General features: G+C 42.9%; 1 protein-coding gene across 1 annotated transcript in view; it reads right to left on the bottom strand.

Moving 5' to 3' along the window:
* Positions 1 to 354: 354 nt before the first annotated feature.
* DBF4 (DBF4-CDC7 kinase regulatory subunit) overlaps positions 355 to 12,576 on the bottom strand; it is a gene marked incomplete at its 3' end in the record, with an annotated part of 46,293 nt that continues 34,071 nt past the window's right edge. The window contains exons 11-13 of the mRNA XM_082257973.1: positions 12,136 to 12,250; positions 6,521 to 6,645; positions 355 to 1,285 (exon numbers count right to left, since the gene is read on the bottom strand). Coding sequence (XP_082114099.1) covers positions 355 to 1,285; positions 6,521 to 6,645; positions 12,136 to 12,250 — 1,171 coding nt within the window. The remainder of the gene's footprint in view (positions 1,286 to 6,520; positions 6,646 to 12,135; positions 12,251 to 12,576) is intronic.

Here is a 12,576-nt window from a genome sequence, read left to right on the forward strand (position 1 = left end):
AATATGAGCTGCGAGAGAGCCGGCACCTGAGGAGAGGAATGTTGGCTGAACACATGCCCTGTGCAAGGCTAAAATTTTGAAATAGTCCATAGTAAGATGGAGAGCATTTACTTGTTATGGTGACCTTGGAAGGGTGTCTTAACAAGTTGCAGTCAAAGACCAAAAAGGTTAAAAAAAAAACCCTGGTCTTCATGCAAAAGCACAATCAATTATGTGTACTGTTCTCTGTACGAATATAAAAAGCATTTGCTTGAACAACACAATCCAAAATACTCAATGCACAAACTCCATTTTGGACATTAACAAAATATACATGTGTATGTATATATATAAAAATAAAAAAATAAAATCCTCTTAAAACCCATAAAATGTCTCAGCAGAAGAACTTGTGTTTGAAAAGCAGCACCAAATAAATTCGCCTTTGGAAGATGGATGTTCCTCTTTGACATCCATACCATGAGGTAAACTCCCAGACTTGCATGAGAACCCACAGAACTCAGAGTGCACTTCACTGGTCTCAAATAATGATAGAAGTCTCTCTGTGGATGAACCTGGTTCATGTTCTGCCACAGGAACCGACACTTTATGTACAGGCGTGACAGAGAGGTCCTCCTGCTTCCTTGCCTTGCGCTCCAATCTTTTAACCTTTCTGTGAAGTTTGCTGGGGGAGCTGTGAAGACTTTGGTCATGTAATGCATCTGAATGGTTTATTAGACAGGTTGTCTCCACCCCCTTAGGTACAAAGTCCATTACTGATTTAGTCACATGATTAATATCCAGAGGTTCACAATACAAAGTTTCAGAAACCAAGGAACCATCCAGTTTCATCTTTTTACTGGGATATCCATTTACAGGCCCGGGTGAAAATTCTTGGATAGGTGTGGCAGTCACAGATATCCCAAGAGGTAATCCTTGTGAGGTATAAATTGGCTGATGGGTGTTCTCATCACAAACAGTTAGAGTGTCACCTGCATGGGTCGAGGAATTGTCAGAATATGGTAGTAAGGCTGGTGTTCCAGGAGGGATGTACATAGAGTCCGATGCACAAGCATAGTTATCCACAGTGTTAACAGGACAAAACACAGATTCCATAGGTTCAGGGCTCTGGATGTCATTATTGACATGACAGTCGTTAGCAGCAGCTGGCGGACCCTCAAGCTCAGTCTTCTGTACTGTTTCTGGTATCGGCCTTACAGATGAATGGATTTTTTGGCAAGCCTGCTGATGCTTTTCTGCAATTTCCTTTTCTTCCCAGTTAACAGTCACAGTCGGCATCAATACAGAACTAAAACAAACAAAAAAAAAAAATGCTCATGGACAAAGAAAAAAGGAAATAAACTTTTATCCAACTGTAACTATACTTGCTAAATCATTCAGTGTAACTAATTGTTTACTGTTCAGAGATCCCTTGGTCCAAATCTATTTTTATTCAGATGCACTGCACTAGGTTGGGCAAATAGGATTGATTCATGATAATTTGCCCATGTTCTAGATCCTCATATATCCCTTCTTTAAAACGATTTTAATTTTTACAGTGACAATCACTTGTTTAATTTAAACCAATACCACCCGCGCTAGGTGGCCAAGAATTCCAGCAGCTGTATGCAAAACTGTGGGGTTGATTTAGGCCCGGTTCACACTGATGTGACAATCGCTCCAACTTTGGAGCATTAGTTGCATCAGAAGTCAGACCCCATTCTGTGCAATGGAAACATTTTATCGGTGCGTCTTGAGTTGCACTGACTTAGAAAAAGGTTCCTGCACTACTTTTGGTCGAACTTGCATTGACTTCTGTAAAGAAGTCGCATGCAAATTGTGCCAGTCACACTGGGTTCAGACTTTGAAGTCGGTGCAGGGTGAACCTGGCCTTATTAAAACTGGTGTGCAAAACCTGGTGTAGCTGCGCATAGAAACCAATCAGCTTCCAGGTTTTATCATCAAAGCTTAATTGAACATAGAAGTTAAAAGCCGATTGGCTACAATGCACAGCTGCACCAGATTTTGCACGCTCCAGCTTTAGTAAATCAGCCCCACTCTGCACTATGTTCTTAAATGATACTCGATGTACAGCCCTCTTAATTAAAAATGTAAATAAGAGTGAGTGAAATGCATTATGCACAAAACAAAAAAATGGGATTTTTGACTTACCGTAAAATCCATTTCTCTGATGTTCATTGACGGACACAGCTCCTTATCAGGAGTAGTACACTAGGCAGGAAACGCTTGACTACGCCTATGGGGCAGTCCCAGGGGGGTATACACCCACACTCAGCTATAGGCACTCCGTTTTTTTCTTCTGCCTAGTCAGGAGTAAGAACCTAGTTCCTTGCTGGAATGGAATTTTTTTTGCTATGGTTTCGTTCCTGTGAGAATGTACTAATCAACTGCCAGACTGGGCAATGGCCAGTGAGCGCGCACAGGTCTCTGCGCTAGGTCGGCCGCGACATAGCCCCACTGGACGGGGGCTGGCCTGCAAGGGTGTATACAACCTGGCCTCAGTCGCAGCGTTCCGCTTGGCCAACACCCCCCCCCCTATTCCTATGGAGCGGTGGTCTGTCAGGAGCAGTGCCCACCATGTTCCTGGTATAGTAGTGTCAGAGGAAAGCCAACTCCACAGAGGGGTGGGTGCTGTCAATGATAATCAGAAATGGATTTTACGGTAAGTCAAAAAAACTGGATTTTTGTCTTACTGTAAAATCCTTCCCTGATGTTCATTGATGGACACAGCTCCATATCTTCTTGACCGATGGGTTTATGCTGCTCTCCATAGCGTAGGACACAAGGCAGTAAAAAATCTGACCACGCCTATAGAGCAGTCCCAGGGGGTATACTCCCACTTCCTGCTATAGGACTTCAGTTTTGTAAAAAGCAGTGTCAGAAGAACATAAAACCCAACTCAATAGAGGGGCGGGTGCTGTGCCGGTCAATGAACATTAGAGAAAAAGATTTTACGGCAAGACAAAAATCCAGTTCTCCTCTGCCGGTATAGTGGGTGTAAATAAAATATAAAACTGTGATATAGTTGTGCACAAGATATATATGTGTAAAAAATAGAGCAATAATAAATGTATATTAAAAAACACTTCAAATTATTATGCAATCAACATCTAATAAAATGCAATATGATTAAATGTCCAGTGAAAAAACATGGAGAAAGTTCAAAGTGCGTACCAAAATAATAAATGGTAAGTGGTATGATAAGAGCTGAATAAATAGATAGATGCAGTAGTAGAATTATTATGTGCTGGTGATATGCAGTGCTTGATAAATAGCACTGAAAATAAAGTGAAAAAAGATTAATAAGTGAATCACACAACGAATAGTGCAAAAATGTGCACAATGAATGACAGTTAGATGTCTGTCTGGAATAAAGTCCAATAGGCCAATATTGAAAAAGAGAAAAGGAAATTAGTCCACGACTTGATAGATGTGCTGGTAAATAGTGGGAACAACCTTACGATAACCCCAAGGTGGGTGACTGGCGAGGTGCGGGGTGACCCCTAGTAAAAAGACCTACTAACCAGATATACGCACCCCACACAGGGGTATAGAGCGGGTATTGGAATATAGCTGGGTGCTCCTTCCTTTGACTCTTTAGCTCACTTCTGTGCTGGGGGAAAGTGTTGTGGGCAGTCCCTGGGGGTCCCGGGTGTCCCAAAGAGAAAACAGGCTTAGTGGAGTCTTCTCCTGGTAATGTGATATCCGGCTGTCCGTGAGTGGGGTCCAGTCACTCAATGGTATGTGCGGGTGGGAGGGTCACATAGGGCAAAGAAAGGCTCGATAGTGTAATATCATTTACACCTTTATTCAAAATCAATGTACAATAAATGGGTACTCACATGTTAAAAGACAATTAAGAGCGTGAAAATGGCATCCTGGAACGCAATGCTTTCCACCAGGATACCGGAACCGGTCGTGATGTGACGGCGCTGAACGTGTTTCGTCAGACGTCTTCTGCAGCCTACAGTTCCCACTATTTACCCGCACATCTATCAAGTCATGGACTAATTTCCTTTTCTCTTTTTCAATATTGGCCTATTGGACTTTATTCCAGCCAGACATCTGTCATTCATTGTGTGATTCACTTATTAATCTTTTTTCACTTTATTTTCAGTGCCATTTATCAAGCACTGCATATCACCAGCACATAATAATTCTACTACTGCATCCATTTATTCAGCTCTTATCATACCACTTACCATTTATTATTTTGGTACGCACTTTGCACTTTCTAGACGTTTTTTCACTGGACATTTACTCATATTGCATTTTATTAGATGTTGATTGCATAATAATTTAAAGTGTTTTTTTTAATATATATTTATTATTGCTCTATTTTACACATATATATCTTGTGCACAACTATATCACAGTTTTATATTTATTTTATTTACACCCACTAAACTGGCAGCGCCAACTACCCCATTTCCTACTTATCACAAATATTTATTGTTTATATGTGTACATAACATACACCTTGGTTTAATTTGATCGAGACCATTAAAAAAATAGCTTTTTTGTTTCTTTATCACTCTATGCACTTATATGGTTTTTGATATACACTGGTTTGAGCACAGTCTATACTCCTTGTTATACCCAATACTGGGCGTGGTCCACACTCTTGACGTGCTGCTCACGTAATTATTTACACTCACCTTATGTCTAAATATTCATTCACATTTGATGGAATATTAACACCTTTTTTGGAATCACCTAATTTTTGGTTAAGGTTAATTGATAGAGGAATCCTCCTTTGGCGCAATTTATTTGTCCTTAGCGCGGGTGTATTAGTGATTAGCACAAATTTTGTTATTACTAAAGGACTCAAAGACTGCCTTCAGTGCAGCCAGGGATTGTTGGGACCCACAGGGCCCGGCAGCCTCAGAGGGGATCAGGTGGGGAAATGTGCTCCAGGGACTCAATTAGAAAAGAGGGGGACCCACAAAAAAAAAAAGAAGTGTATAACCCTGCTTGGGACACCCCCACTGCGCTGGCGGCACCACAGGGCCCAGCAAAGAGCACTATCACTGCTATAGCAGAGGCAGGGAAAAAGAACCCCACAAAAAAGGCTCACCACCACCGATCAGGCACTTACAGCACCAGGCAAACTGCACACTATCGTCAACTCGACACCCCAGACCGACCTTAAAAAGGTATGTCCACCCAATGGGAGGGGAACTGCATGGGAAAGAGGGGAACCCGGGGGTCCAACTGTCCCAAGGAGGGGCCCACTCCCACCCCGAAAACCTCCAGCTTACTATACCAGGAACAGGGTGGGCACCGCTACTGACAGAAAGGGGGGGGGGGGGGTGTTTGCCAGTTGGAACGCTGCGACTGAGGCCAGGTTGTATGCACCCTCGCAGACCAGCCCCAGTCCAGTGAGGCTATGTCGCGGCTGACCTAGCGCGGAGGGGAGGCCTGCGTGCGCTCACTGGCCTGGCCGACCTTCTGGATCTAGATTATCCAGTTCGTCGCCCAGTCGGGCAGTTGATAAGAAACAAAATTCCATTTAAAAAAGGAAAAAAAAAAATTTGCTAGAACCAGAGATCCCAGCAAGGAACTAGGTTCTTAATCCTGACTAGGCAGAAAAAAAAAAAAAAAAAAAAAAACAGTGCCCATAGCTGAGAGTAGGAGTATACCCCCTGGTACTGCCCCATAGGCGTAGTCCAGCTTTTTCCTGCCTAGTGTCCTACTCCTGTAGGGGGCAGTGTAACCCAATGGTCAAGAAGATAAGGAGCAGTGTTAATCAATGAACAAAAGAGAAAATGTCCATTTAAGTGCAAGAATATGAGGGTCCATTAAAGTGCAACATTCAAACGTCTGCTTTTATATGAGGTGTTCTTCATTATAAAGTGCTCTGTGCAAATAGTGCACGTTTCGTTGTAATGACGTCTTAAAGACGCCTCCTGAAGAAATCATTACGATGAAACGTAATGTCGGGGAGGAGTAACAGGAAGTGACGTTGTTCCGCTGGAGACACCCAGAAGTGGTGAGATACCCATGCTGCTCAGGAAGACTAACCGAGCTTGACCTAGAACACATATGAAAGAGCACATTTGAATGTTCCACTTTAATGGACACATCTATTGTTGCACTTAAAATCAACATCTATATTGTGTTGTGCATAATGCACTTTACTCACTTTTATTAATGATTTACATTTTTAGATTTTAGGAGCGCTGTACATTAAAAAGTATCGCTAGTTAACACTTGGTGGTTTATATTTACCCATCCCACTGCCTGTACTTCACTTGCTGAAAAATAACTTGCATCCCCTGTTGTAGGCCATCCTCCGACCTCTATGTCACTCTGTCCTGTAGTAATGTAGGGGTTGACAGGGGAGAACTGCCACCCCCAGGATTTTGTTGACAGCAATCTCAAGACAGTAAAGATTGATGGAACAGGAGGAAGGTAACCCTTTAATTTGAAGAGGCATTGTGAGAAAAAAAAAAAGCGCACACTTTTGTTTTAAACCAGCTCTAATTAAATCACCAATACTCAAAATCTTTGGGAACATTACCTTTTAGCGTCTTGTCTGCATACTGACCAGTCCACAAAGTCAAAATCAAACATGGAGATGAGATTATCCACATCTTGATAATGAGGACCCTGAGAAAAGTTTTTGTGTTGTGGACTTAAAACGTGCTGCAATAAAGAAATAAAGGAAACATGTATAGGAAGTATGAAACCAAATTTCAGCCATGTCTACTGGAACAATAATATTGAGAAGGGCTTGTTACACTTGTGGCCCGGGGGAAATAAAAGGCAATGTTTTTACTGCCCCGTCTGCTCACCCTTATTTTTACATGCCAGCCAGATGGGGTGGCACACGTGCTGCAGCCACTGCAAAAATTATATCCCATGCCAAATTCAGCGGGCAATTTCACCACCAAACAGTAACCATTCAATTTAATGGGGCTGTCGCATAGCTGCAGACTTTCAGGGGTTAAAACAGGGGTTAAGACAGCTGACTGTCAACTGCCCTTTAAAGAGAAATCAGGTGGGAGTCACTTTTTAGAGGGACAGCATATATGCAAACAGGCAAAAATTTAAAATAACCCATTGTTTCACAAAAGGAGGATGTCATTTGGCAGGAAAGTGAGAAACAATTAATTTGATATTACAAAAAGGTAAATCATGTACAGGACGGGTTTTATGCAAAGGAACTTTGTGAGGCAAGACATACAGTACTTCTAACTAATCATACAGTCCACTCCTGCACTAAAGCCGTTTAAAGACAGTGCGATTTCCATCTGCTCAATTCCCCATCTACACAGTCCGTGTTGATGGGGGAATCCCTCCTGCAGAGCTATTGTTCTCTCCTGGCGGGAGGAGCCTTTCCTGCCGGGAGAACACACGGTAACTATAGCTAAAGAATAAAAAAAAAAAAAAAAAAAAAAAAAAAAAAATCACATGAAAAATTCAACATGCTGGTCGAGCAACTTGGGTGCAATCAGCCTGCCGAAATATGGTTAGATTCTCTGTTTTTGCTGAACTAGATTGGAACAGTCTATGGCTGAACCAAGCTCCATTGCCAAGATTTGGGACAGGATTCGGTTTCTGACACATTAATACAAAGATTTGTAGTAGAAGACTGAGGCCTCTGAAAAGCCAAGAGCCCAAAGAACCAGGAACCTAAAGATCGTGTTACTAAGAGAGAACAGGTGGGAGCTTCATGTCCCCTAGTAAGCTAGAATACATTCTCCCAAAGAGGTCTCATTTTTTGTTTTGGGGGAGAAAATGTACTTCCCTTTGTAAGGAAATATTAACTCTCTCTCCGTCACAGTGTACACTATAATAGATAAAATTTACTTATCACTGTGTTAAGTGTCAGTTGTGACTTCAGATAGTGTGAGAGGCAGTTAATGGTAGTCCCAAATAGGTTAAGGGTCCCTGCCATATATCCCCCCCACTAAAGATTTAACCCCCTGATGACCCCGTTAACCCTTTCACTCCCCTTCACAGTTTACATGAATTACAGTATTCAATTTACTGGTCGCTGTATTAGTGTCACTTGTGATTTCAGTTAGTGCGATAGGCAGTTAGCCACAGTCCCAGATAGGGGGATATATGGCGGGGACCCTAAACCTAGAAGATTTAACCCCCTGATCACCCCAAGTTAACCCCTTCATTGCCCTGTCACAGTTTGACTATTATAATGTACAGGGCAAAGAAAAGGGGGGAAAAAAATGGACTTTAGAGGCACCGTAATAAAAGAACCAACGCTTTATTGTTAAGTAGTAAAACCACAAAGATATGTGTCCACCGACCAGTAGGGGCGGGGACCATTAATCAGGGAATACAGGTGGTGGGTGGATAGAAAAAACCTAGCCACCTGGGACATACAATACAACATAACAAATACAAAATTGACATAAAGAAATAGGCAAAAAATTAGGACGCTATGCGTTGCTTTTTTTTTACGATACCCCTGTTCTTTTTCTGCTACTTTCTCCCTTGTTCCCCACAGTGACCCCTCTATGCTTGAGACCCTTGGGTTGCTGGTCTGTGGTCCATCCAGCCTTGCCATGACTGGAGGGGAGTCCATCCTTCCCCTCCCCCTCCTCTATGCCAGCCGGACTTGCCTAGACTATAATTTATGTGAACATTCTGGCAACTGTTTGTCAGTGTTTGATTTGGTGATACATGTTAACTATTTGGACATACTCAACTTGTGATGTCAATGTCACCCTATTTGATGCTACGCCATTGTATTCATTCCATTGTATCCTGCTATACAGAATCCACATTCCAAACAGCTACGGATGAAGTCTGAACACCAGGCGAAACATGTAGAGCAATTGGATCTATTAGCCCGTTTCCTTTTTGGAAGTTGTTATTGTATTGTACAGGACGCTCTGCGTTGCCTGCACTTTGGTGCCGTTGTTTGCAACGCATAGCGTCCTAATTTTTTGCCTATTTCTTTATGTCAATTTTGTATTTGTTATGTTGTATTGTATGTCCCAGGTGGCTAGGTTTTTTTCTATCCACCCACCACCTGTATTCCCTGATTAATGGTTCCCGCCCCTACTGGTCGGTGGACACATATCTTTGTGGTTTTACTACTTAACAATAAAGCGTTGGTTCTTTTATTACGGTGCCTCTAAAGTCCATTTTTTCCCCCCTTTTCTTTGCTCTATTAAGATTCAGGACGTGGCACATGGTTCTTTATTGCATTACGCCCCTGTTTTTTGCTGCATCAGGGACAGGCGTAGTTTCTCTATTTAGTATTATAGTGTACAGATCTTTTTTCTTATCACTGTATTAATGTCACAGGTGACATCAGTTAGCGTCAATCCAGGACAGTGTCAGATTGCCCACCACATATTTAGCAATACATTTTAACCCTTTAATTGCCAGTGACACACACTAAACGCCTCCATTTCTAGTATAGTGTCTGAACAGAACATCTTTGATCTGATCAGAACTATACTAGCGTCCCCAAAACGCAGCGTTAGCAGGATCATTCCAGACACCTGCCAGCATCTGCGTTTAGCCCCTCCGCCCACCCCAAGAAGTGCAGAATCAGCAGATTACTGTCACTTCCAATACACAGCACAGTAAACCGCAGCATTAGCAGCGTCAGGTCTGATCTCTGCTAGCACTAGCAGTTACATTTTTTGGTAGTGGTTCAAACAGTCCTTGACAACCAGGTGCTTTTTTACCTGTGAATCGCACTAGGTACCTATACATTTATTGGCCAAAAATGTCCAAACAGAGGTACACCAGTGAAGAGGCCTACACAATGCTGAGCATGACAGATGAGTGATGGGGAAGCCTCACTGTCAGAATCAGGCTCAGTATTCTAACCTGTAGACAGCAGCGGCACCCTGACAGATCGCAGGGATTACTACTCCATCAGAGCTAAAGCAAGGCGCACCCGATCCTGTTCTTCTGTTGCTGAGGTGCAACTGCAGGGTTATCGTATACAGCAGAGTGTAGGTACTAGTGCCACTCAACCTTCTGGTGAACTGGCAAGCACAACTGCCTAGTACATCCTGGTCACAGTGAAACCAGCACTGCAATAACACTTGATGACATGGCGAGCCCCATAAGTGCAGTTCAAGCTGGTGCGGTGGCTAGCACAAGTAGTGTCACGCAGCCACCAAAAATTTGAAGACCGGCTCGTAGAGCCCATAGTGTCCTTCCTGATGCGCTTAATTTCGATGTAAATCCAAATTTGACCCTTTCCAGAGAATTTGCATGGAAATGTATCACAATTTCCGAACTTAAAAAACTTTTCTTGGCCTATCCCTCCCCATGGGCATTACTAAAAAGAGTGAGCTGCGGTCATATTGGTCCACTGACCCAATTCACCATATGCCCCTGTTCTCTGCTGCCATGGCCGGGACTAGATACAAGCAAATCTTGTGGTTCACGCACTTCAGGGACAATGAACTCTGTCGTCCTCCGTGTTACCCTGGATATGCGGCCCCTCGTAAACCACTTCAACCAGAAGTTTGCAGCCTTGTATACGCCCCAAAAAGCTGTCTGCGTTAATGAGTCCCTGATTAAATTTTCTAGCCGCCTTACTTTCAAAGTTTCTTCCCAGCAAGCGTGCCAGATATGAGGTCAAGATGTATAAGCTCTGAGATAGGGCAACAGGTTACACATGTAGTTTCCCGATTTAAGAGGGAAAAGATAGCAATGTGGAGCCCCCCCCCCCCCCCCAACTGCCCAGACTACATGGGGAGCAGGGGCAAGATTGTTTGGGACTTGGTGTCACCCTTACTCCTCACTACCATTAACAGTTTTGGAGGCCATGAAATGCCAAGATAACACAAACCCCCCTCCCCACCCAAATGCCCCCTTTTTCAGAAAAGGTAGACACGCCAAGGTATTTGCTAAGAGGCATTGTGAGTATTTTGCAGCTCGTTTGTTTTGGAAAATGAAGAAAAGGAAATTTGTTTTCTTTCTTTTCTTTTTCAATTTTCAAAACTTTGTGACAAAAAGTGAAATCTGCTAAATGCTCAAAATGCCTGTCAGCAAATAACTTAGGGTGTACACTTTCTGAAAAGGGGTCATTGTCTTTGTGCTATCTTGGCATTTCATGGCCTCTGAAACTATGATGATAGGTAGTGAGGAGTGAATCAACGATTTATGCCCTTAGAAAGCCTAAAAGCAGTGATTGGTTTTCGGGGTCATGTACGCGGCTTGACCTGGCAGGTGTGAGCAATATATCATTTCAATGACAACTTTGTGTACATTTTTTTTGTCATTTTTGAAACACCTGTGACAAAATTTAAATATTCAATGAGCTCAACATGCCTCTCAGAAAATTCCTTGGGGTGTCTACTTGCCAAAAATACATTTTAGCCTAACTGTATGACAAAAATTGAGCTTATTGGATATTTTATAAGAAAAATTTCATTTTTCTCAAAATTTTCGGTCTTTTGGTTTAGATCACAAAAATAAAAACCGCAGAAGTGATCAAACACCACCAAAAGAAAGCTCTATTTGTGTGGGGGAAAAAAAGGCATACACTTAGTTTGAGTACAGCATTTCATGACTGCGCAATTGTCAGTTAAAATCATGCAGTACCAAAATTGCAAAAAATGGGCTGGTCATTAAAGGGGTAAATCCTTCCGGTCCAGAAGTGGTTAATAAATAGGAGGCACATTTAAAGCGGAGTTCGATCCCAAAAGTGGAACCTCCGCTTTAGGGCCTCCTGACCTTTGTCATGTTTTTGGGGGGGGGGGGGGGGGGTACCTAGTTTTGACAGGTACCCACTCCTACTCGGCCTGAGCGGAAGTTCTCCCCCTTCCTGCTATCTTCTGGGACACATCAAAGGTCCCAGAAGATTGCCCGGCCATTCAGGGCGCAGAGCGCGACATGCGCACCCGGCTGTGATGCCACAAGCTGTCAGTGTCGGGTGCCAACAATGGTGATGCTGGGGAGAGCTAAGGGAGAGAACCGAGGCTTAGAGCTGGATCATGGGACAGATGAGTGTCTGTTTATTAAAAGTCAGCCGCTACATTTTTTGTAGCGGCTGACTTCACAGGAAAACAAATGGAGGTCTGCTTTAAAAGGCAAACACCTGTAATGCCCAGAGTTTCATAAAGCCTTTTAACTTGTGGTTGGCTTTGAAATTAGTATCTTCCAGTTCTAGGCCTCACACATCTGTACAGTACTTACAGCTTCAAGATCATCGTATTTCTGTAGGCAACATTCACAGTATCCACGCTTCTTCTCTCTCATTTTACAATGTGAATTGTTTCCACCATCTTGCCCGTGCCAAGTCTTGTTTAAACTGGAAAAGAAACAAATCCCAAACGAAAATGCCATAAATATACAATGTTCAACTTAAGGTATATTTAAACCTCTGACATGAGAGGAGCAAAGCATATCCCTCTATAGTGTGTACTTTTCTTAATCCAGAGCACTAAATGTCATTTCTGTCTGTTGCCTTGTTCCTCTGCTATCAGCATGAGTCAATTCTGACAAGTTTCCAGACAGCAAGAGATTAAGGTGACAGGGGAGGGAGCTCCAGCACACAGCCTGCGATTGACAGCATCAGTGCTGTTCCTGTTTGCTGTTGGAAAGGGGTGTGTCCCTTCCCTCCAATCAGCTTTTAGC

Source organism: Pelophylax lessonae, assembly GCF_965119305.1.
Source record: "Pelophylax lessonae genome assembly, chromosome: 5".
Taxonomy (NCBI): Eukaryota; Metazoa; Chordata; class Amphibia; order Anura; family Ranidae; genus Pelophylax; species Pelophylax lessonae.